The 26453-nt window shown below is 44.5% G+C and overlaps 1 protein-coding gene across 4 annotated transcripts in view; it reads right to left on the bottom strand.

Annotated features, from left to right (window-relative positions):
• gas2a (growth arrest-specific 2a) overlaps positions 1-26453 on the bottom strand; it is a 234078-nt gene that overhangs the window by 97955 nt on the left and 109670 nt on the right. For all 4 annotated transcript variants that reach the window (XM_078549532.1, XM_078549531.1, XM_078549534.1 and 1 more), the window contains one exon: positions 11418-11562. In XM_078549532.1, coding sequence (XP_078405658.1) covers positions 11418-11562 — 145 coding nt within the window. The remainder of the gene's footprint in view (positions 1-11417; positions 11563-26453) is intronic.

Below are 26453 nucleotides of genomic sequence, written 5' to 3'. Positions count from 1 at the left end.
CCCAGTGCATGTCCAGCATGTCATATGCTTGAAAGCAGGACTGCTGCAATGTCATGTAAATGAGCTGGACTTGTTTTATAGTGTGAGGTTATTTTACAGCCCTGAAGCTGTGTATAGTCCCTAAACATCAGATATCCAACCACAACGAAGGACCACGTTAATTGTCTTTATGAGAATGGCCAAAAAGAAAAAGTACATCGATGGAATGGTGGCTTCTCTTTGAGTTGTATTTGAGGCATGTTGTTGAATCTATGCAAGAGGCTTTACCCTGCATGTCTTAGGGTACTTTGTCTATTAAAGAAATTTCCCATTCTGACTGCATTGGCATTCTTTACTTTGATAAATAGGGAAGCAAAAACAACAAGGGAGGAGAGTGCATACTTCTGCCATGCTGTGTTAACTCAACATTATTAAAGGTTCCATCTCATTGAGGAGGCTTCAGGCCAATCCACATCCAACAACCTAGGTTGAAAACTCGGCTCACATGTGACAAATTCCACCACAGCAGCTGAGACAATCCACAACATTCTAAAGCAATCAACAACATTCTAAATAAAACAACTTACAATATTCTAAAAAAAAGCCATTTTGCCCTATCTCCCAATGTTAATAGATGCTTTAAAAAATTCCAGGATCTGAATCCAAATCTGCATTCTTGCCAAAAATTAATAAGTTCTTTTTTGGGCCACACCCTATCTGTATGCAAATTTTCACTGAAATCCATTTATTAGTTTTTGAGATATTTTGTTTACAGACGAACAGACTAATAAACAAGGGTGAAAGCATTACGGTGAGCTCAGTTGACTGGACAGCTAGTTTGTGATGCAGAGTGACGCCAGCAGCATGGGTTCAATTCCTGTACTGGCTGAGGTCATCCATGAAGGCTCTGCCTTCTCAACCTTGCATGAGGTGTGGTGACCCTCAGGCTAAGCTCACCAACAGTTGTCTCTCTCTCTAATGAGAGAGCAGCCTATGATCTTCTAGGACCACAGCACCTTTCTTCTTCTTCCACCCATCTTTAGTGATGGAGATAATAATTAAAATATATAGCCGTGATATATTTATTTTAACACAGAAATCTACCTTCTTTAAATTAATTTGTGGGATATGGGCATCACTGCCAGGGGTGGCATGTATTGCCCATCCCTCGATCTAAGAAAGATATTCCTTACAAGAAGCTCTTCTTTTTACAATTGTTTCTCACAAATGAGTGGCTTATTAGGTCACCGTAAAGAGCAGATGAGAGTAACTGCATTAGTATGGGACTGGAGCCACATAGAGGCCAAACCTGGTAAGAATGGTAGGTTTCTTTCCCAAAGAACAATTGTGAGTCAGTTACAACAATAACACAATTTCACGGTGTGGTGAAATCACTTTTATTTTGTTTTTAAACTTTATTCATATTCTCAAACTGTCATATATAATAATGACTTGATTGAAGAAATAATGAGATGCATATTTAAGTTTGCAGATGACGCTAAGGAGACATATTCAGTAGAGTGGATGGGAGCAGGAAGTTGCAAAGAAACAGAGGCAGACTAAGTGAATGGTCAAAACTATGGCAGATGGAGTTCAACCTGGGAAAATGAGATTATTTACTTTAGATTTGGGAATAGAGAAATTGTTGTAGAGGAACAGAGATTTGGTATCCATGTACATATATCACTAAAAGCCAATAAGCAAGTAAAAAAAGCAATGAAAATGATGGGGTTCAAAAGTGAGGAAGATTTGCTTCAATTGTACAGAGTCTTGATCAGGCAACATCTGGAGTACTGCATACAGATTTTTGGCACCAAACCTCAGGAAAGAGTATTGGTCATGGAAGGGGTACGGTGCAGATTCACCAGAATAATACCAGGGTGGGTTTTACAGGAGGACGGATTACCTGCTCCTCCGACCTAAAAGTCAATTGGAACCTCGCCGACGTGAAATCTGGCTGCCTCGCAGTAATAATACAGTGGGGGCAGCCTTAATTAGTGCAGAATTGGACTTCTGCCCCTAAGGGACAGGAAGTCCTGCCCTACAGAGCTGTCAGCCAATCTGACTGGCCGGCAGCTCTGTAGTCCCAGCAGTACCAGAAGACAGTAGTCACTGCCAGGACTACAACCAGTCCTTACAAAGAAGTGAAGAAGTCTCCCACACTTCAGGGAAGTCTGGGATTTTGGCTGGGCATGGCTGGCACGCCCCAGCAAGGGGAGGAAGGGGCTGTGAGTTGGGTTAGAGAGGCCAGGGGAGGTACAAAGTGGAGTACCATCTTGGTGTGGGTAACCCCAATGGGCACCGGGGACCCCCTAAAGGAGATATACCCCATTTCCTGCCCAACAGCAGCCAACAATGTCAATGTTGCCTTCTTCTGCTTTCTCCTGCAGACCAAAAAACTGCAGTGGAGGTGGAATGAGGCCCATAAGTGGCAGCTAATTGTCCACTTAAGAGCCTCAATAGACCTAAGGGTGGGCAGGCTGCCTGATGTCTTACATGCCCCCTGTAATATGGGGGAGGGGTCTGGGGTGGGCAGGAAGGTGGTGGGCTGGCCACCTGCTTTATTTTACGTGCCCCCCTCCCACCCTGCCACCTTGAAATATGCTGGCGGAGAGCCGTAAAATTCACCCCTGAGGTCTTAAGGGGTTAACTTATGAGAACAGGTTGTATAAATGTGGCTTGCCTTCCCACTGAGTTTAGAAAATTGAGGATGAACTAACCTGGGGGCAGGATTTTACATCCCACGGGCGGGCGCGTGCTCCCTATCCGACTGAGCATAAAATAGTGTGCGATGACGTCGGGCGAGCATCCCGACATGATGACTCGCACTCGCACGATATTTCAGTTGGCAGGCGCGCGTGAGAGTTGGCAGTGCACCCGCTGACAATTAAGAGGCCTTAATCAATTAATTGAAAGCAATTTTTTGCTGCCCATCCAACCTTACGGTTGGCGGGCAGGCGAATCGGCCAGATGGCCTTTTGATATCTTAGCAAACCTCATCCACGGGTGGGATGAGGTTTTTAACAATTAAATAAAAAATAAATATAAATTTTTGGGCTGAATTTTTATTCTGCTTATGTTATTGTGAGTTACTCCCATGTCGGGACATTTTTTTCTGATTTAAAAAATCTTTATTTTTGATTTTAAAATTGTTCAGCTCCCTGAGGCAGCTCCGTGCCTTCAGGGAGCTTTCAGTGTGCACTCCCCATGCATGCACAGACTTTTGCACTTGCACTCCTCCTGCCCCCACCCCAACAGCGCTAAGCCTGTCAGAGTGCCTTTCACGCTGGCCGGCCGTTAATTGGCCATATCCCAGCTGCTCCCGGGCCCACCCGCCATGCCCGCCTAACAACCCGAAAATCCTGCCCTAGGTGTTTCAAATGATTGTTTCTCTTTATTGATTATATCTCCCCTGGTGGAGGAGCCCAAACCATGTAAGCATAATTTTAAAATTAGAGCTAGGCCAATTAAGAACGAAATTAAAACTCTTTTTTTTATACAAACAGTAGTAAAAATCCGGAACTCACTCCTCCAAAAGACTGATGATGTTGGATCAATTGAAATCAAGACTGAGCTCCATAGATTTTGTTAGGTAAGGGTATCAAGGGATAAGTGGAGGTCTTGTGGCACAGTGCCAGAAGCTCTGGGTTGAAGATCCACTCCAGGATTATATGGCCATGGAAAGTGTGTTCATAATGTGGATAACTATCAGCCTGTAAATCCTTCCAATATGCCTGCTTGCAGATGGTAAGAGTTGGAGAGTTTCCTGGTCAGCCATACTGCAGAAGGCAGTGGCAAATCACTGCAGTACAAAATCATGGACCAATCCAATGCAAGTCCATGGTCCTTCCTAGGGCATGGTAGCTACAGGAGGAGGATCAAGGGATATGCATTATAGGGCCAGGATTTTTACCTTGTCGGGTGGGCGCAGCAGGCAGGCCTGGGGGCAGTTACAAAGCCGACCGCAGCCCGCGATCGGGTCCCAACATTGATTTCACGCTGGCTGGCCAATTAACGACCAGCCAGCATGAAATGAGCGTTGCAGCACTCAGTGCTGCTGGGGTGGGCATGGGAGGAGGGGGAGCGAGGAAGTTCGCGGATGCATGTGAGTGCGCGCAATGAAAGCTCTCTGAGGCACAGAGCTGCCTTAGGGAGCTGAAAATTTATAACATTAAAAATAAAAAAGTTAGCAATGTTAAAAACATGTCCCCTCATGTGACTCTGTCACATCAGCAGGGGCATGTGATGAATGAATTTTAAAAATGTTTATTTAATTTTTAATTGCTTTTGGAAACCTCATCCCGCCTGCGGATGAGGTTTCCTAAAAAATCCAAAGGCCGCTTGGCTTTTTCACCTGCCCGCGAACCGTAAGGTTGGATCGGCAGTGATACATTTCATTCAATTGTTACTTTAATGGCCTTAATTGGTCTGTTAATTGTCAGCGGGGAAGATACTGACTCCCGCGTGAGCGCTGCCGACCGAAATATCACGCAAGCGCGCGATGATGTCGGGACGCTCGCCCAACGTCATCGAGCGTCATTTTACACTCGAGCAGGTCGGGCACGCGCCTGCCCAGTCAGTGGAAATTTCTGCCCTAGATGTGTTAATGACATTAAGGTACAGAACAAACTGAATGACAGATAAGGCCTGAATGCCCTATTCCTGTTCCTAGATTCCATTGTTTGATTGGAATTTACGTCCTCTGGATTACCAATCCAGTAATTTTCTGAGTACCTCCAATCTGAAGTGTTCAATTTCCAAGTTAAACCAGTTTGAATCAGATACACACCTGAGATTCTAAAAGCGACCATTTTGTTAGTGGTAATAACTTCCAGGCTTTAGTGATCCATTTTATTCCAGGAATAAAACATTTGGATTCACTTTCTTTTCTGAGAACATCAACAAGAATCTAATTATAAGTAACAAGCTCCAGTACTTATTGCTGATTTATCTGAACCAGACTTGGTGTAAGTACTTACAGGTAAAACTTATTAAAATTCTGAATCCAAATGCCAAGCTTCAAAAGATTTCAGAAATTAATTTCTGGCTTCACTGAGATCGGAACTTGGTGCAACTGAAGGATTCAGGTTTGAAACTTGGAGATAACATTAGCAGGATTTTGTCCAGACAACTTATGGGATCAGAGCTGAAAGTGAAGACCTAAAGGCAGTTTTCACTGCAGATACAATTTCCAAACATCTGGATTCATGCTAATCTTTATAATTGAAGGACATTTTTATATAGAATCGGGAAGTTGGAGATTAATTCTTTTTACAGAAAATACTGGAAAAATACAGCAATTCAGAAATTTGCACCATGCCTATTTTTCAGATGAAAACTGGCACTATAGGAAGTTCTACTTCAATTGTGCAGAGTCTTGCAGTACATGTGTACTCAATCCATGATGGAAGTGCATTGTACACATTATTGGTTAAGGTGTCCTGTACTCAATCAGGGAAGGTACCTGAAACTGGTGTTAGGCCCATTTCTTATGAAAATCTGTATCCTAACTTCTGTTTCAGGCCCATTTCTGAAAATGCTTTGTGACTAACCACAGCATGTGCCGTGCATACTGCGGTCAGTTATGTCAGGTGCACAGCAGTCAAAACAGCAGTCTCCAAAGGATACTGTTGAAAGCTACCAACATCATCCCTGTACTTATCGATTCACAACGGCTCCCAGTTAAGCAATGCCTTGAATTTAAAATTATCATAACTGTTTTCAAACCAGTCCAGGGCCTCACCCCTTACTAACTCTGACATTTCCTCCAGCTCTATAACCCTCCAATTTTGTCCTCTTCAGCATCCCCAATTTTAATCGCTCCATGATTGGTGATTGTGCAATTTATGTTTGGCCAACTTGATTGAGCTTTTTGACAGAGGGTTGTTGAGGGTTATGCAGTTGACGTGGTTTATATGGACTTTCAAAACATGTTCTACAAGGTACCACATAATAGACTTGCCAGTAATATTGAAGTCCACAGAATGGAAGGGACAGTGGTAGCATGGATACAAAGTTGGCTAAGTGAAGGAAACAGAAAGTAGAGGTGAATGGTTGTTTTTCAGATTGGAGGACAACTTAGGGACACCACCTCATTTTTTGATTAGGCACTTTACAGTATTGAACGTTGAGTTCAACCAATTCAGACCATCATCTCTGCCCCCACACCACCCACCCATTTTGTTTCCTTTTCCTGGCAGGTTTCAGTGTTAACTTTGTTTTTCTCATTTTTGCTTTCGGACAGCAGTTGTTCATTATTCTGCCATTCACATCTCCTCTGGATCCATCTTTTTTTTCTTTACTTATCCTATTATCACCCCCATTTGGCTATTCCCACCAACTCTTTTGTAATTTAGTTTCTCCAGTCTTCTGCCCTATCAGAGACCTTCTCTTTAGATTTTTTTTTCCAGCTTCCCCCATTTTACCTCCTTAAAAGCTGTAAAATTTCTAAACGTTCCCAGTTCTGATGGAAGGTCACAACCTGAAATGTTAATTCTGTTTCTCTCTCCACAGATGCTGCCAGGCCTGCTGAATATTTTCAGCATTTCCTGTTTGATCTCATATTTCCAGCATCTGTAGTATTTTGCTTTTGTATCCAGGGCTAGGTACACTGCTTTGCTTTATCTATAGTAATGACCTAGACTTGGGAGAGGAGGGCAGAATTTCAAAATTTGGAGATGACTCCAAAATTGGAAGTATTGTGAACTGTGAGTATAGTGATAGACTTCAAGAGGCCATAGAGGGGCTGTAGAATTGGACGAACACAGCAGAGATGAAATTTAATGTACAGAAGTGATACATTTTGGTCGGAAGGATGAGGAGAGACAATATAACCTAAAGGGTACAATTCTGAAGGGGGTGAAGAAACAAAGAGTCATTGGGGTATATGCATACAAATCATTGAAGGTGGTGGGACTGATTGAGAAAGTGGTTAGGAAGGTATTTGAGATCCTGAACTTTATAAATAGAGGCATAGAGTGCAAAAGCAATGTAGTTATGACAAATTTATATTAAGCATTGGTTCAACTTTAAATGGACTTCTGTATCCACTTCTGGGCACTATACTTTAGGAAGGATATGAAAGGTTCAGAAAAGATTTACGAGAATAGTTCCAAGGATGAGGGACTTCTGTTTCATGGATAGACTGGCAAAGCTAAGGTTGTGTCCAAAGAGAAGAAAAGGTTGAGAGGAGATTTAATAGAGATGTTCAAAGTAATGAGAGGTCTAGACAGGTAGATAGAGAGTTCTTCCCATTAGTGCAAGGTTGAGAAGCAAAGGACAGAGATTTAAGGTGAATGGCAAAAGAACCAAAGATAACATGAGGAAAAACCTATTTACGCAGCGAGTGTTTAGGATCTAGAATGTATCTGCCTGAGAGAGTGGTGGAGATAGATTCAATCGCAGCTTTCAAAAGGGAATTAGATAAGCACCTGAAGGCAAAAAATTTGAAGAGCTACGGTGAAAGACTGGTGGCGTGGGTGGGTAGGACTGGCTAAATTACTATTGCAGAAAGTGACATGTACACGACAGGCTGAATGGCAGCCTCCTGTCTCCTCCTGACTTCACATGACACACATTACAACTGTGGGCCATTGACAATGACCACTCACACCCTACACTGATTTCCTTCCATCTCCTCCCGACTTATCTTCTACCCTTGGCTGGTATCCCAGCAGCCAATCTCACTCCCTTACCCCTACTGACAAGCTGCTTTCAGGGCTACAAGTAAAGCTCACGATATGGCAATGCCGGAAGACCAATTCCCCATGGTCCTGCCACTGGCCGCTTTACCTGTGCGCAGCATGCATCGCACATGGATCGCATCCAAATCAGGATATAATCCACATGCAGCATGGCTAGCACTATCTGTAAAGAGAAATCAAAATAGAAAAGGTTCAGTGGATTGGAAAAATGGTAATATAATGCCCTTATTCAAAAAGCGGGGGGAAGCAGAAAGTAGGAAACTATAGACCAGTTAGTTTAACATCTGTCGTTGGGAAATTGTTGAATCCATTATTAAGGAAGTAGTAATGGGGCATTTGGAAAGTCAAAATGCAATCCATCAAAGTCAGCATAGTTTTATGAAGAGTAAATTGTGTTTGACTAATTTGCTAGAGTTCTTTGAAGATGTGACAAGCAAAGTGGATAATGGGAATCCTGTAGATGTAGTATATCTGGACTTCCAGAAGGTCTTTGATAAGGTGCCGCACAAAAGATTAATACACTAGATAATATCACATGGAGTTAGGGGTAATATATTAGCTTGGATAGAGGAGATCTAATTGAGGTATATAAGATGCTAAAGGGGATATACAAAGTAGACGTGGAGCAGATGTTTCCCCTTGTGGGGCATTCTAGAACGAGAGGCCATAGTTTTAGGCTAAGGGGTGGTAGATTTAAATCAGAGATGAGGAGGAATTACTTTTCTCAAAGGGTCGTGAATCTGTGGAATTCATTACCTCAGAGTGCAGTAAATGCCAGGATGCTGAAGAAATTTAAGGAGGAGATAGAAAGATTTTTAATTAGTAATGGGTTGAAAGGTTATGGGGAGAGGGCGGGAAGTTGGAGTTGAGGCCGAAATGAAATCAGCCATAATAGTAATGAATGGCAGGGCAGGCTCGAGGGGCTGAATTGCCTACTCCTGCTCCTGATTCTTATGTTCTAAAACGCTGGAAACCACCTATCAGCTCAGGCAGTACCTCTAGAAACAGAAACAAGAGTTAATGTTTCAGGTAAATAACCTTGCATCAGATTTCCAACCATCCTCACCTGTTGAGTGTTTTTCAGCATTTTCTGTATTTCACAAAGAATTTAAAGTACAATAACAGGCCATTCAGCCCAATTGGTTGATGCCACAAGCCTCTTCCCACTCTACTTCATCTAAGCCAATCATCATATCCTTCTTTTCCTTTCTCCTTCCTTAATCTAGCTTTCCCTTAAATACATTCACCAAGGCTCCTTAGACAGCACCTTCCAAACCCACAACCACTACCATCTAGAAGATCAAGGGCAGCAGATAGATGGGAACACCACCACCTGGAAGTTCCAAGTCACTCACCATCCCGACTTGGAAATATATTGCCATTCCTTCACTGACGCTGGGTCAAAATCCTGGAGCTCCCTAACAGCACTGTGGTTGCACCTACACTACATGGACTGCAGCGGTTCAAGAAGGCAGCTCACCACCACCTTCTCAAGGGCAGCTAGGGATGAGCAATAAATGCTGGCCCAGCCAGCGAAGCCCACATCCCATGAATGAACTAAAAAAAAAATGGAATGTATTTTCTTCCAGATTTTCAGCATCTGTATTATTTGCTCCTGTAAAGAAAAGACGGCTTAATACTTCAGAGGTGAATCCTTCATCAGAAATAAAAACAGAAAATACAGGAAATACTCAGCAGCTCAGGCAGCATCTGTGAAAGAAACAGAGTTAACATTTCAGGTCGATGACCATTCATCAAAATGGAGGAAAGAGAAATGTAATCGGTTTTGAGCAAATGAAGGGTGGGGAGGGGGAGAAAAAACAAAAGAAAGCTCTGTGGTAGGGTGGAAACAGGAAATATTAAATGACAAAGAGTTTCATGGTATAAAAACCAAAGGGAGTGGTAATGGGTATAGTAAAGGATCAAAAGATGTGTCCATCAGCATGAGCAGCAAATACAGTTTACTATTGCTGGTTCACTTGGAAGGAGTTTTTAGGGCCTTGGACAGTGAGAAGGGAAGAGGTAAAAGGGCATCTCCTGTGCTTGAGTGGGAAGGTGCTTAAGGTAATGGAGGGATTGTTGGCCTTCAATGCAGGGGGGATGGAGTATACTAGTAGGAAAGTCTTGCTACAACTGTACAAGGCATTTGCGAGACCGCATCTAGAATACTGCGCACAGTTTTGTTCTCTTTACTTAAGGAGCAATATAGTTGCATTGGATTCCTCTGATCTGATTCCTGGGATGAAGGGGTTGTCTTATGAGAAAAGGTTGAGCAGGCTGGGCCCATACTCATTGGAGTTTAGAAGAATAAGCAGTGTTTTTATTGAAACATCTGGGAAGGCTTGACAAGGTAGATGTTGAGAGAGGATGTTTCCCCTTATGAGGGAATCTAGAACTAAGGGGCACAGTTTAAAAATAAGGGTCTCCCATTTAAGACAAAGATGAGGAGGAATTTCTTCTCTCAGAGGGTTGTCAGTCTTTGGAATTCTCTTCCACAGAGAGCAGTGGAAGATGGGTCATTGAATATATTCAAGTTTGAGTTAGACAGATTTTTGACTGACATGGGAGTCAAGGATTATGGAGGACAGACAGGAAAATGGAATCCAAGCCACAATTAGATGAGACATGATCTTATTGATGGCGGAGCAGCTCAATGAACTGACTGCCTAATCCTGCTCCTATTTCTTGTGATCTCATGTGTTAAGAGTTACTTCATTAGAACTTTGTTTCCTCATTTTAGGTTTTTACTTCAGATATCCAGCACTTGTAGTTGATTTTTAATCTCCTTGGCCACAGATGCTCTCATTTTTATCAATCCAAAAGCAGTCTCAAGAAACGTAAAAACTTGCTTGTATAAAGATCTGGGAAGTCCATCTCTAGTTAGCTGGCATTAGGTTGAGCTTTAAATCAATATATGTTGTGGTCTTGGATAGCGCATCCATATTCAAGCTCGACTCTAGGACCAGAATTTTATGCACTCCCACCATTGGTTTTTAGGCGGGGGAGAACATGAAATTGAAGCGATAGGATTCCCTCCAGGTTCCCGCCCGCCGTGACCACACAGCGATATTATGCTGGGGCGGGCAACACCTCAGACAGGAAGGCCTCCCTTGCCCCAACTGAGGCTCTTAAGTGGCCAATTAGAAGCCCTCTTAAGGTCTGGTGGCCTCTAGACCTACCTTCCCCCCCCCAGCCTCTCCCCCGAGACCCCGATCGCCTCCCTCCCCCACCAGAACCCCTACTTTCAGGCCTTCCCTGCCCTCCACCGCCCCCCCCCCCCCCCCCCAATCCCCGGGATCCTGTCAACTTACCTGGACCTCCAGTTCCTGGACTTAATCTCCAATGTCTTGAACTTCCTCTTCTGCCCACTGCAGCGCTGTCGCTGCAGGGACTGGAAAGCTGCTGGCCAATCAGATTGGCCGGCAGCTCTCTAGTTGGGGCTTCCACCCGGATGAGGGGTGTAAGCCCCGCTTCCAGCCAACTTATGCTCATTGGAACATAAATTGGCTGTGGGGCAGTTGGCATCTCCACTGACTCTTCAGATGGCGAGAAACAAGATCCCGCCATCCAAAAAGTTCAAGCCTCGAGTTTGCTACTGGCTGGGGCTCATCATTTTTGAATATCAGAATGAACATTGAAACCAGAGAGGATGTCAATCATAGTTTGAATTAAACTAGGGAAGATATTTCTGCCTATTTGTTACTTTGGTTGATATTTTTGCTTTGTTTTACTTACTGCATCATCCAGCAACTTTCCTGCACTCTTCTTTCCAGGAGATTTAGTTGGAGATGGAGATGGAGATGTAGCAGGTGCTGAATGGGACTCTTCCTGTTCTATTTCTTTTTCTAATTTGACCAATCCTGATGGTTCTACTCCAAACCTGGATTTCAAAGGAAAGCAGTTCAGATGTCATGTATTGTTAAATGAATCGATATGCACAAACCCAAACTTTCATTCCCAAGAAAGCTAGCTCAATCTTGATTTGATTATGTGGATTAGTGTAGGTTGTCTGTGTTAACGTGTACAATTTTAATTTAATTGTTTCCATTCATGTACAATGCTTGGCAAAATTAGCATTACCTTTTGAAGCATCAATGATATTGACATGAAAGACATTACAGAGGGATGGAAGCAATTATACAAAAATGTGCATGCTGGGGAAAAAAATATAGTTCACATATTTTAATCCCCATTGCCAGATTAGTGATGTTTGCACCAAAGTTGTTTCAAGTCATAAACTCAGGGCGCATCCTACACTGTACCATATATAACAATATAGCAGTGACTACATCAAACTGCAGCACAGAAAAATTTCAAATCACACTATAGTTTGGGGCTGATAATGAGCTATTTGGCAGCTATAGCCTTAGCTATATGCTTGATACTATTAAGCTCTGAGGTGAGATTTCTACTCAGCATTGTGTTTAATAATGCACTTTGGAAAATCTGCTCTGCTTTAGGCTTATTAGTGCCACTGAAAAGATAAAATAACAATATATAGCTCAATATACTCTGCACAGGGTCTAGTTAGCTCAGTTGATTAGATGGCAAGCATGTGGTTCAGAATCACACCAACAGCACAGATTTGTTTCCCGCTCTGACTGAGGTAGACTTGGGACCTGTCTCCTCGTTCTACACCTGAGAGTGGAAGGCAGTGGCAAACCACCACTGACAAAAATAAACTACCAAGAAAATGGTTCAAGATGAAGCATTAGCAGACAAGGAGCCAAGGACCTGCCATCAGGCAGAGCACAGGTGAATAAATGAATACTCAGCACCCACATTAAATATTTGCTGCGCTGCCAAAGGTAGCTCTCTGGTAGGTCCTGGGAGAGGAGGGAACTGAGTGATTAGACTGGAGTGGGATGATCCCGATATGGAGGTAGGTGATCGCGAGGGAGGGCTGCTATCAGGAGCTGGAGGGCAGGGGGAGGGTATTTGCTCAGGAAGAAGAGCTGAACAGTGGCCAGCAACTGTCTTTAGCACTACAGTGGGGCCAGAGGGGAGCATTCCTGCTCCAAGTAGCTCTTCAATTAGGTGTATCTTTTTTTTAAGAAAAACTTACCTTTTGCATGGAAAGCTGCAGCAGGCTCCTTAAGGTCTGTTGGTTAAGTAGTATATAGACCCCGTTTTCCTGTTTGGTGTCTGAAAATTGAATACTGTGCCAATGAATTCCTCAGCCAGTCTGTTTTTGCTGAGTTTTGAGAATGATGGGAGAAACACCTGCCATCCCCTTTGGTATGCCACTATAATAATTTAAATATTAAACCTAAATGTTGCTGGATTATAGGAAAATTTTTAGTGGAATAAATCTAGCAATTTTTAATCCATGTGAGTGCAATGCCATTAGTTGTTGAATGGATGTAACGGACCTGAAAAAAATATTCATTGTTTGTACAATATTAGGAAACAGTTTATTGCACCCCCTGTTCAGCACTTCTCCAGTTTGAGTGAATGATTATTCAACCCATTTCTGAAGTGAACTTTAACATGTGTCTGATGACTCACTCCATTACTGATTGCAAACAAAAAAGGGCTTTGACACGTGGCGCTGACTCAACTATTTCAATACTTTGCTACTTTTACAGCAGCTGAAGTTTAGAACAGATTTTTTTTATCCATTACAATGGAAGTAGCAGGACAGCACAGCAAATTGGTACTTCATGCATTGAGCTCAGCAATTCCTTCTTGCTGAATTTCCAATTTCAGCCATGCCTCTAGGTAGAGTGGTACCAGGCTTTCCAGAAAAAAATGGCAATAAAAAATGAGGAGATAAGACATGCTCCTAAAAGTTATCTGTATGTTGTGCTGACACCTTCATTATATTTTATTCTCTTCCAGGTCAGGGAGAATAAATGGACATCGGTTGTTGATTTATGCCATATTATAATAATTGTAAATACCACTTATCATCACTGAATGCGTGAATAACATTGTCTGGTATTCTGCACAGAAAATAAGAATTAGGAGCAGGAGTAGGTCATTCGGTCCCTGGAGTCTGTTCTATTTAACAAGATTGTGGTTGATCTGATTGTGGCCTTGACTCCACTTTCCTACCTGCCCCCAATAACCCTTGACTCCCTTGTCAATCAAAATTCTGACTAGCTTGAATAGATTCAATACCCAGCCTCCACTGCTCGATGTGGAAGAAAATTCCATAACACTACAGCCGTCTGAGAGAAGGAATTCCTCCTTATCTCTGTCTTAAATGAGAGACCCCTTATTTTGAAACTACCCCCGAATTATATCTTCTAGGGATGAGGACATGGTGGGTTTGTCTCAGTCAGTAAACCCTAATATACTTTTGTTTTTGTATTGTTTATGTGGTGGAACCACTGCTTGCAGCATTTGAAATAGATTTTTTATAGCTGCACCCTAGATAGGATCGATTCTCCACCCACCCCTGCCCTGATGGGTCCAAATCAGATACAGCCACTCAAATGCTTGCTGCCCTACCTGACATCAATCCACCCACATTTATTGATTCAGGTCATTACCCTAAGCCCAGTGCTTAGCCCAAGGTTTGGAAGTCCACAGATCTGGAGCCCCATGCAGATTTTTAATGTCTCATACTTAATATGACCTTTCTTGTTTACAATATAGCTGATACAATAAATTATTCTGAATGTACTATTAGGATTTTTTTTATTCATGAGAATCAATAACTGAAAATATTGTTTTAATTCTACAGATTTTAGGTTAAAGTTTGTTTTGAAGATGACTTCACTGACAAAATGACAGTAAAATAATCCACTTATTACTAGATCTGTTATAAAAACACAAAGACTAAAAGCATTAATTCAGTTTTATATGTCAATATCTTTTTTAATTCAATGTGGAAATGTGCTGTTTTCCATTAATTTAATATGCTTCACTATTTTTATATTTTCTTTTTGAATATGCATGCACAAAACTCATGCAAATTGATGCATAAAACCTGAACCTGCACAGACTAGAGGTATAAAGAAACAATAAAAATCAAAAAAGACCCAACAAAGTAAAAAAAGGCAAAAATTTAGAGTTAGATCTATGTTAACTTTTTTCTATTGATACATAAATTAAATATATGTATTTTATTTTATATTTATTATGTATAAAAATCATGCATTCTACCAGAGACACTAGGCAATTTTCCATGTATTTGATTTAGAAATACTGGATTTTCATCTTGCGGCTCTCAATAGTTTTTATTTTAGGTAAACATTTTTTTAAAAGATCTTCAGGTAAAAAGGTCGCCAACTCCTGACTTAGCCTATAGAGGGGAGGTGCATTGTAAACCTAACCTAGGAAAAAGTGAGGAATGGAAATAGGGAAGAGGGCAGCTAGGCTCTAAGGTTTCTATCATTGCACTGGAGGTCTTGTGGAGAATGTGGAAAGGAGGAGAGATGCCTCGTTTCCGCAGGAGGAAGGGGCCTTCCATGCATATAGTCAAAATGCAGTAGAAGATAGCTGTGAAGATCAGTGCCAGGAGTCAAGTACTGAGGTACTGGATGCAGCACCACAAGAAGTTCAATAACTTCACATGACTGCTCAAGGTCAATGAATGCATCTTCAAATGCCATATCCTACCAACTGTACCATTAGCCTCAGCCAATGCTCAATTCACTACAGCCCCATTACTCATCTCCCAACAATCCGGATCAATCAGGACTCATAACTAACATTCAAATTCTTCACTTCACTCTCACACACTTCCCACTGCTGCAAGCCTCACATCCACATCTCACAGATTGCACATACTACCAGGTATTCAACGATGACAGCCATATCACCTAAACAGATTGCACAACACTCATAACACACTTCCCTGCCTCTTGCAGGAAAAGGTGGTACACAACCAGAGGCAGCAGTTTGCCACCTACTGTTGGGCTTCACTGGAACAATGCAGCAAGCCAAGGACAGACATGCGGTCTGTCCGCAAGAAAGATCCAAACCTCCCTGTCGCTTGCCATTTTAACACTCCACCCTGCTCTCTTGCCCACATGTCTGTCCTTGGCTTGCTGCAGTGTTCCAGTGAAGCCCAACGCAAACTGGAGGAACAGCACCTCATCTTCCGACTAGGCACTTTACAGCCTTCCGGGCTGAATATTGAATTCAACAACTTTAGATCTTGAACTCCCTCCTCCATCCCCACCCCCTTTCCGTTTCTTCCCCCTCCCTTTTGTTTTTTCCAATAATTTATATAGATTTTTCTTTTCCCACCTATCTCCATTATTTTTAAATCTATACCTTTAATGCCCTGTTAGTCTTTCCACCCCACCCCCACTAGAGCTGTACCTTGAGTGTCCTGCCATCCATTCTTAATTAGCACATTTTCTTAGATAATATCACCACCTTCAACACCTCTTTGTTCCTTTGTCTGTGACATCTTTTGATTATCTGCTCCTATCACTGCTTGCTTGTCCCTACAACCACACCACCCCCCCCAACTTCTCTCCCCCCGCCCCCCCACCTTAAACCAGCTTATATTTCACCCCGCTCCTAATATTACTCAGTTCTGTTGAAGGGTCATGAGGACTCGAAACGTCAACTCTTTTCTTCTCCGCCGATGCTGCCAAACCTGCTGAGTTTTTCCAGGTAATTCTGTTTTTGTTTTACAAAAGAACATTGATGGCTATGCACAATGAAATGCTTGGTACATAGACAAGTCTGCCAGAAAGCTTGCAGTATACACCAAAGAGCATTGTGGAGTCTAGCACCAATTTGATACAGAGATTGGACAAGGAAGTTGTGCTCAGGTTGTCTGCACATTTGTGGACCAAACATTGATGCAGCATCTGTGGCCAATGTCCCAGCTTCCAATGGAACGAAAGCAGCAACTGCCCATGTCTGTGCTGCACTGGAAGCTAAGACTACTATCATGCAAGCTCAGGCTGCTAACATCATGGCTGTGGATTGCTACATGTGTCACAGAAGGCTACCAGTCTTTCCTCCAACAGATTACTATTGTTGAGGCACTGCTCCAGGAAGTGGCTCCAGGAACTGGCACTGGCTTCATGGAGCATAAATTTGATGTCCCCTCCAAGGAAGTCAGCACTCATCCGCCCATCCCTGCCAGTCTGCCTGTGCCTTTGCTGTTGTCTGTCAGCCAGCCAGTCCAAACATCCGACACCCATGCTGGGATGGTGCAGTCCTTGGCTGGGTCCTCTAGGCCCAGAGCTGCTCAAGGTCGTTCTCAAAGGCTATCCAGGCAAGTGGGCAGTATTCCATCATACTCCTGACTTGTGTTTAGACAGTGGACAGGCTTTGGGGAGCCAGGAGGCGAATTACTCACCACTGGATTCCTAGCCTCTGACCCGCTCTTGTAGCCACAATATTTATATGGCTAGTCCAGTTCAGTTTCTGGGCAATGATAACCCCCAGGATGTTGACAGTGGGGATTCAGCAATGGTATTGCCATTGAATGTTAAGGAGCAATGGTTAGATTCTCTCTTGTTGAGATGGTCATTGCCTGGCACTTGTGTGGCACAAATGTTACTTGCCACTTGTCAGTCCAAGCCTGGATATTGTCCAGATCTTGCTGCACTTGGACTTTGACTGCTTCAGTATCTGAGGAATCGAGAATGGTGCTGAACATTGTGTCAGCGAACGTCCCCACTTCTGATCTTATGATGGAAGGAAGGTCATTGATGATGCAGCTGAAGATGGTTGGGCCTAGGACACTACTCTGAGGAATTTCTGCAGTGATGTCCTGGAACTGAGATGACTGACCTCCAACAACCACAACCATCTTCCTTTGTGCTAAGTATGACCCCAACCAGGAGAGAGTTTTCCCCCTGATTCCCAGGACATACCTGGGCAGTTTTCCATATTGCTGGGTAGATGTCAGTGTTGTAGCTGTAGTCTTCAGTACTATTGCTGGAATATTGTCAGAGTTCATAGCCTTTGCAGTATCCAGTGCCTTCAGCCTTTTCTTGTTATCATGTGGAGTGAATTGAATTGGCTGAAGACTGGCATTTGTGATGCTGGGGATCTCTGGAGGAGGCTGAGATGGATCACCCACTCGGTACTTCTGGCTGAAGATTGTTGCGAATGCTTCAGCCTTATCTTTTGCACTGATGTGCTTGGCTCCTCCATCATTTAGGATTGAAATATTTGTGGTGCATCCTTCCCCAGTGAGTTACTTAATTGTCCACCACCATTCACGGCTGGATGTGGCAAGACTGCAGAACTTAGATTTGATCCGTTTGTTGTGGAATCGCTTAGCTCTGTCAGCTGCTTATGCTGTTTGGCACGCAGGTAGTCCTGTGTTGTAGCTTCACCAGGTTGGCACCTCATTTTTAATATTCTTGGTGCTACTCCTGGCATGCTCTCCTGCACTCTTCATTGAACCAGGGTTGAACCCCTGGCTTGGTGGTAATGGTAGAGCAGGTGATATGCCAGGCCATGAGGTTACAGATTGTGGTTGAGTACAATTCTGCTGCTGCTGATGGCCCACAGCACCTCATGGATGCCCAGTCTTACGCTGCTGGGTCTGTTCGAAATCTATCCCATTTAGCACAGTGGTGTTGCCACACAAACATGATGGAAGGTATCCTCAATGTGAAGACAGCACTTCTTCTGCACAAGGACTATGGTCACTCCGGCCAATACTGTCATGGACAGATGCATCTGTAACAGGAAAATTGGCGAGGATGAGGTCAAGTATGTTTTTCCCTCTTGTTGGTTCCCTCACCACCTCTAGCAGACCCAGTCTCGCAGCCATGTCCTTTAGGACTTGGCCAGCTTTGTCTGTAGTGGTGCTACTGAGCCACTCTTGGTGATGGACATTGAAGTCTCCCACCCAGAGTACATTCTGAGTCCTTGCCACCCTCAGTGCTTCCTCCAAGTGGTGTTCAACATGGAGGAGTACTGAATTATCAGCTGAGGGGAGGTGGTACGTGATAACTAGCAGGAAGCTTCCTTGCCCATGTTTGACCTTATGGCATGAGACTTCATGGGGTCCGGAGTCAATGCTGAGGTCTCCCAGGGCAACATCCTCCCAACTGTAAACCATTGTGCCGCCACCTCTGCTGGGTCTGTCCTGCCGGTGAGACAGAACATACCCAGGGATGGTGATGGTGGTGTCTGGGGCATGATCTGTTAGTTTGATTCCATGAAGTCAAGTGAAAGTCACCGTAGTCCCAGAGGACCATAGGCTACTCTCTCATTAGAGAGAGATGACTGGTGGTGAGTTTAACCTGAGGCTCACCCCACCTCAGGTGAGGGATGAGGATGAGAAGGCGAGGCCTTCATGGATGACCTCAGCCGGTATGGGAATTGAACTGGCGCTGTCGGCGTCACTCTGTATCACAAACCAGCCGTCCAGCCAGTATAATATGTCAGACTCAAAAACAAAAATACCTGGAAAAACTCAGCTGGTCTGGCAGCAACTGCGCATAGGAGCACAGTTAACGTTTCGAGTCCGAATGACTCTTCAACAGAACTAAGTAAAAATAGAAGAGTGGTGAAATATAAGCTGGTTTAAGGGGGCAGTGGGATAAGAAGAGCTGGATAGAGGGCCAGTGATAGGTGGAGATAACCAAAACATGTCACAGACAAATGGACAAAGAGGTGTTGAAGGTGGTGATATTATCTAAAGGAATGTGCTAATTAAGGGTAGAAAGCAGGACGAGCAAGGTACAGATAGCTCATCCTGCTTTCTACCCTTAATTAGCACATTCCTTTAGATAATATCACCACCTTCAACACCTCTTTGTCCTTTTGACTGTGACATCTTTTGGTTATCTCCACCTATCACTGGCCCTCTATCCAGCTCTTCTTGTCCCACCCACCCCCCACCCCTTAAACCAGCTTATATTTCACCTCTCTTCTATTTTTACTTAGTTCTGTTGAAGGGTCATTCGGACTCGAAACGTTAACTGTGCTCCTATCCGCAGATGCTGCCAGACCTGCTGAGTTTTTCCAGGTATTTTTGTTTTTATTTTGGATTTCCAGCATCCGCAGTTTTTTGCTTTTTATTATAATATGTCAAGCTGTTGCTTGACTAGTCTGTGAGAGCTCTCTCAATGTTGGCACAAACCCCCAGACATTAGCAAGGAGGACTTTGCAGAGACGACAAGGCTGAGGTTGCCGTTGTCTTTTATGGTGCCTAGGTCGATGCCAGGTGGCTGTCCAGTTTCATTCTTTTATATTGACTTTTTAGTGGTTTTATACAACTGAATGACCTGCTAGGCCATTTCAGAGGGCATTAAGAGCCAACCACTTTGCAGTGGGTCTGGAGTCACATATAGGCCGAACCTGGTAAGGACGGCAGGTTTCCTTCCCTAAAGGACATTAGTGAACCAGATGGGTTTTTGCAACAATCAACAATAGATTTTTTGGTCATCATTAGACTTTTAATTGCAGATTTTTATTGAATTCAAATTTCACCATCTGCCGTTGTGACTCAAATGCATCTGGCGCAGCAGAATGTCACAGACCGAAGGTGGTATGGACCTCTGGCAGGACGTCTCACTGCCTGTGGTCACACAGCAGCTGGATTTTGAGGGAGCGTAATCCATTTCAGTTTCGGTATAAGGTCGATTTGACCTGCAGTGCCCACAAAGCCATGGGGGTGCAATCAATGGCACCTTTCACAATGGAGAAGCCTATAATCCTAGCAAAGTCACTTGCTCAGTCTGTTTGCTTGTCTCTGGCACGGCACAAAGAAATGTAGTTAGCTCTCTTTGAATAGAGAGCCTCAGTGACCTCCCTTATGCAACAGTAGGTGGCAAACTGCAAGATGATATAAATGTTTCCAGTTCCAGCCTGGAAGGGGCCATATGCTGAGAAGTTCATCACAACAGTTACCTCACAGGCACTGGCAATGCGGTCTTTACCCTGCTCTGAGGCTGCTGCGTTATGGATGGAGCATGTGGAAGATTTCAGTGGGGATGGCCTTACAGATTTCTCACACAGTGTTTCTCGCAGAGGTTGAGTTGGAGGATTGCTCCCTGAACACCATGGGAACATTTAGCCTCCTGAGAGACCTTCTACCTCACCTCCTGTTCCCTCTTGTATCAGCTTGTCCTGCTCTGCTTTACCTCTGTTCATCCTCCCTGTCATGCTGTATTCCATGGGGAATGCCTACTACTGCACCCATATCTGGGAGTAGCTGGTTTGTGCAGAAAAGCTTAGAAGTCTGCAATACATTCTTCTGTACCTACCACACCACTCCCTGTAGACCTTTGTGTTTGAAGCAACGACAGAAACTACCAGACATTCACATAAGCAAAGGCCAGAAGAAATCAACCAACAGCTAACTTGTGAATAATTGATGATATCTTTTAATATTGTTTGCAGGGATCCTTCCTGCTGGTGAACGCATGTTCAGCTGTGTGAGGTTAAGAGAGGGCATTGGCCAGAGCACTGAGCCCCAAAATGAGACTGCACAAAGATTGACACATTTCCATTGATTGCATGCTAATGTCTGCACCAAAATGCCATATGGCACGATTTGTTTCCAACCCCCCGTGGCCAGCAAGTGTGCATGTGCATTACATAAGCCATTTTGAAGCTCTAAGGACACTCACAGCACTCACAGATGCTAATGACCCCCCCTTTCTCACCCTTGCCCCATAAGTCAGGCTCAACTGTGGAATTGTCAGGTTTACTCAGTTCCCTCTTAGCAGAACAGCTCAATACAATGAATATTTTTGTTTCTTTTGCTTGTTCTTCCTAAATCCATTTCCACTGTCTCCTCCACCAAACAATAAATGCGAGAAGCTCATGGACCTCTTTGTCAATAAGATTGAGAGCATACAGTGAGCTGCCTCTGGGGTTTCTCTTCCTTCCACTAGGTCGAACTTCCTCTAAAATTCTCTCTTGCCCTAGCCCTGGACTCACCTTTTCCTAATTTCTCTCCTATCACACCTCATGCCCTCTGAATTTCATTTTGTCCAGCAGATTCACCTCCTGTTCCCTCAGTCCTATTTCCACTAAACTGCTGACCACCCAATTATCCTTCCTGACCCCCATTTTAGCTGATTTTGTTAACGGTTCTTTCTTTTTATTGTCCCCCTCTCTTTTAAATCCTCCATTATCACCCATCTCCTCAAAAAAACAGCCCCTGAACTTATCATCATTGCAAACTATTGCCCCATCACCAACAATCCGTTCTATTCCACAGCCTTTGAATGTGCTGTCACCTCCCAAATCCATGCCCATCTTTCCCAAAACTCCATGCATGAATTCCTCCAATCAGATGTCCACCCCTACCACATTACCAAAATGGCTCTTATCAAAGTTAATAATGACATCCTCTGTGACTGCAACAAAGTAAGCTACCCCCCTCATCCTCCATCGCCTCTCCATGGTAGTTCAGCCAAGTGGGACTCAGCTCGCCTGGTTCCATTCTTATCTATGTAATCATAGTCAGAATATCACTTACGATGGCTTCATCTCCTGCTCTGACATTGTTGTCCCTGGTGTCCCCCAAGGCTCTATCCTTGGCATCTCATATTTCTCATATACATGCTGGCCCTTGGCAATAGCATCCTAACACTGATGACATCCAGTTTCACATCGCCACCACCTCTCTTGCCCCCCCTTTGCTAAATTATCAGATTGTTTGTCCGAGATCCAATATTAGATGAGCAAAAATTTCCTCCAATTGAGTATTTGGAAGACCCTGCCACAAACTCAGTTCCTTAGCTACTGATTTCAATTCTTCTGAGGCTGAACTGGACTGTTCGCAACCTTGCTGTCATATTTGATCATGAGATGAGTTTCCAACCACATATCTGCACTATCACTCAGATTGCCTATTTTCATCTCTGTAACATCACTGACTCTGCACCTGCCTCAGCTCATCTGATGATGAAACCCTCAGCCATGGCTTTGTGGCTCTAGACTTGACTATTCCAATGCATTCCTGGCTGGTGTCCCACGTTCTATACTCCGTAAACTTGAAGTCATTCAGAACTCTGCTGCCCATGTTCTTACCAACATCAAGTCCCATTCACCCATTACCCAAGTGCTTGCTGATCTACATTGGCTGCCGACCAAACAAAGCCATAATTTGAAAATTCTCATCATTGTTTCAAAACTTCAACATGGCTTTGTCTCTCCCTAGCTCTTTAATCTCCTCCAGCCCCACAACCCTCCAAGTATCTGCATTCATTTAATTCTGGCCTCTTCAGCTTCCCCAATTTTAATTGTGCCACCATTGGTGGCTGTGCCTAGGCCCTAAGCTCTAAATTTCCCTCCCTAAAACTCTTCATCTCTCTATTTCTCTTTCCTCCTTTATGATGCTGCTTCAAACCTATCTGTTTGACCAAGCATTTGGCCATCTGTCCTAAATATTGCTTTATGTGGCCTGGTGTTAAACTTTGCTATAAAATGCTCCTAAGGGATACCTTATGTTACAAGGATGTGCTTTTTAAAGATACGATTTCTAATTTTTCTTTCTCAGGCAGGATTTAAAAAAAGAACTAGAACCCTCTAGAGACAATGACAAAAAGTTTTGCATTCCACCAAGTGGGATGAAAAGCAGACACTCAACTCCCTGGGAAGCGTGAAAGACCCCAACCCCTAATGGCTTCACACCATCCTGAAACTTAGCAAATGTTTCTGAGATGAGACATCAAAATGCAATTACCTGTTATGAAATAATAATTGCAGCAGACATGAACTAATGGAATTTCTCAGCAATATACAGCCAGCAAGGTACTTTAAGGACTGCTTACCAAGCAGGAGAGAGAGCAAAAGATGATGCTGTACTGAACATAAGCTGTTGCAGCTTTTGTTCTCTCTGCCTCTCTCTCTCTCTCTCTCTCTCAGAAGTGTTGTGTCCAGGTTGCAAAGTAAACATCCTGAGAAGAGAAATCTACTGCGAACCAAGACATTTTGGGAATAAAATGTAGAAATCTGCTCTCCATATAACTACACCCAAGAAGACAAGTGAACAAACAGCCCCAACGTGGAATCACCAAGCTGAGAGCAGCCAAAGAACAGCTAACTATATATTGCTCTGTTTTGTTATTCATGAACTGTAAAAGTATTGTAAGCCTATCCTCTTATTCTGCCATCTGTACTGGTGTATGTGTGGGTCCAGTACACGTACTGCATGTGACGTATGAATGGTGGCTTTGATTTTTTTTTTCAGGACATACTTTCAATAAACTTGTCTTGGGCCTGAACTTTACCCTTGGCAGGCAGGCAGAATTGGCGGGCCCGCGACCGGTCGGGAAACAGGCCACCACCTGCGTTGGGCCTCTGACTGCGATTTCACGCTGACTGGCCAATTAATAAGGCCCATCCAGCAGGAAACACGTCTTTCCAATGGTCAGGAAGGGGTGGGCGGGGGCCTACCGGCCACAGCTCCAATGGCGACCCGGCGGCCGGTTTGAAGATGGCACAGGCAGCTCCTTGAAGGCTGCCAAGGAAGAACATATCTTCTGCTTTGTGAACACTGAAGTTATGGCATCAAGTGTGGCTGGAGATGCCAAGTGGGAGGGCAGGTCAGGTGGGCACTTGGCCACCGCCCCCCCCACCCCAGGTTTTCAGATGAGTGCCTCACCGTCCTCCTGGAGGAGGTAGCTGCCAGGAGGAACACACTTGTCCCCAGAGATGGAAGGAGGAGGCCACCGCACCTAACAAAAATAGCTTGGGAGGAGGTGGCAGAGCAGGTCAGCAGTCACAACATTGCACGGTGCACATAGGTGCAATGACGGAAAAGGTTTAACAACCAGCTGCGCTCGGGAAGGATGAGTACTTTGTTGGCATGGATCAGTGAGGAGAAGTGTTAAGGTCTGGCCATCCTCCCGTGGAGTTCAGGGGCATTAGAATCTGAGTGCCAACTGTCAATGACACTGGAGCTGGCCAAGGGGGTGAGCCTGGCTGCTTGGACTGAGTGCCTTGCAGCTCGAGGGCCATGACTCGGATGTGCCCTGCAAGGCGTTCCTCAGTGGGATTGGCCAGGCTGCTATGGTGCTGTAGGTTAGAGACTGGACTAATCCATGCTCCTCTGTCCTTTCAGGAGGAGACAACACATAATAACATTGAAAGGTCACGGACAGGCGGAAGCGCCCCAAATCTCCTAATCCTATCCAGATTCGAGCAGGATGCCTTGGAGCTGGAGAGGCACCACACACCTCGGTTAATCGGCCATGGAGAGGTTGGGGTGTCAGATGAAGGTAAGAGTGCAGGGCAGAGGTGAGAGTTTTGGATGACGCAAACATTCTTGTGTAATCTCATCATTGATGGAAGTTTCAAAACTGGATTCCCCATTGATCATTAAAAGACAATGGCACCATGATGCAGATCTCAATTGTCTCATCAGGGTGCCTAGCATGCACAGTGACAATGCGATGGCTTAAACTAATGAAATGTTGTTGTTCTCCCTTAGATCCACCAGCACGTCCTTAACCGCAGGTACCTGAAGAGCCACCCCTGACAGAGGACCGCCAGGCTTCACATGCACCTGCATTACATGTGCTCTCTGAACCAGGCACCAGCGCAGATACCAGCACCTTGGTGGGCATTAGATCCTCAGCTAGAATGTTGGAGCACAGCAGTGAGGGCACTTCACACTCGCTTGAGGAACAGGCAGAGGCAGAGAGTGCCCAGCGCACTGACAGTCGGAGGACTGCTGGAGACCAGGAAGATGCTCAGTCGAAGGCAGATGATGAGCCTCTGGAGTCGTCCATTAGGCGGCAGATGCTGGATGTCCAGTGGTATGTGTGGGAGGATCTCATGGAGATCCATGAGGGTATGCGTGCCATGGTCTCTGTTGTGGAGAAGTTCATGTGGAGCACGAGCAATGCGTTGATCCTCAGGGCCGAGCACACTGCCTCCTCCATTGAGAGAGTGGCGACACTCATGGAGATGCAGCTCCAGGAACAGAATCATGGCTTCCTGGGGTTGCACTCGGGCCTGCAAGCCCTCACACAGGCAATGACTTCAGGTGGTCAGTACCAGTGTGGGAGATGGATGAGGTACCCAGTCCCCCAGCTAGGTGCCTGTCCATCAATGGCAAACAGGGAGGTCCAAAGTGGCCTCAGGTTGGCACACAAGCTGCTTATCGTCTCTGCAGGCTCCTCTCAGGGCACTCTGGATGACGGCAGCAGCTCCTCTGCCCCTCTGCCAGTGACCTTGGCATCTGATGAGGCTGCGATGACTGGGGAGATGCCAGCCGTGGCACTGGCCACTCCCTCCTAGGCGGGTTCAGCACAGGCTCCACTGGCCAGAGAACGACTGCCCAGGTCATCAAGGCCAACAAGGCACCAGAGCCTTCAGGCTGCCTCCAATGCCGGTGCCAGTGAGAGCGGGGCACCAAGATGTAGCACTTGCAAACATAAGTTTAAGGCACCATGAGCACAAGAGGGGCTGGTCACGGGTGATCTTCTGTTGTGTAATGTTTTGTTTATGTTTTCTGGTCTGGGAATTAAGACTAAAGAATGAGATGTTAATTTTTTTGGATTGTCAAAATGAAATAAATATTGTTTTTGTCCTCATGGTCTGAATATGCTTCACCTTTGTACTTTTTTGGTGCAGGGTACGCCAGTATGTAATGCCGAACATGAGTGGCTCTAAACTTTATCGCACAGGCACTTGTGTGGACTTTAGGTTCAAATGAAAGGGTAATTTCAGACATCCGGGATGGATGCGGCAGCCCTGACATGAGGTGGAAGCAGATCTTTGGCAGCCTAGCAGAAGGAGCATTTGATCAAGGAATCCTTGATATTCCTGTCTCCCTGAAGGATACAGAAGTCTGCCTCCACACCCTCAGCGTTCTCCTCACCGTGTGCCTCTTCTGACTCACTACTGGATACATCCTCTGTGGCCTGT

Source organism: Cetorhinus maximus, chromosome 9 (assembly GCF_964194155.1).
Source record: "Cetorhinus maximus chromosome 9, sCetMax3.hap1.1, whole genome shotgun sequence".
Taxonomy (NCBI): Eukaryota; Metazoa; Chordata; class Chondrichthyes; order Lamniformes; family Cetorhinidae; genus Cetorhinus; species Cetorhinus maximus.
This window is presented reverse-complemented; position numbering and strand designations above follow the sequence as displayed.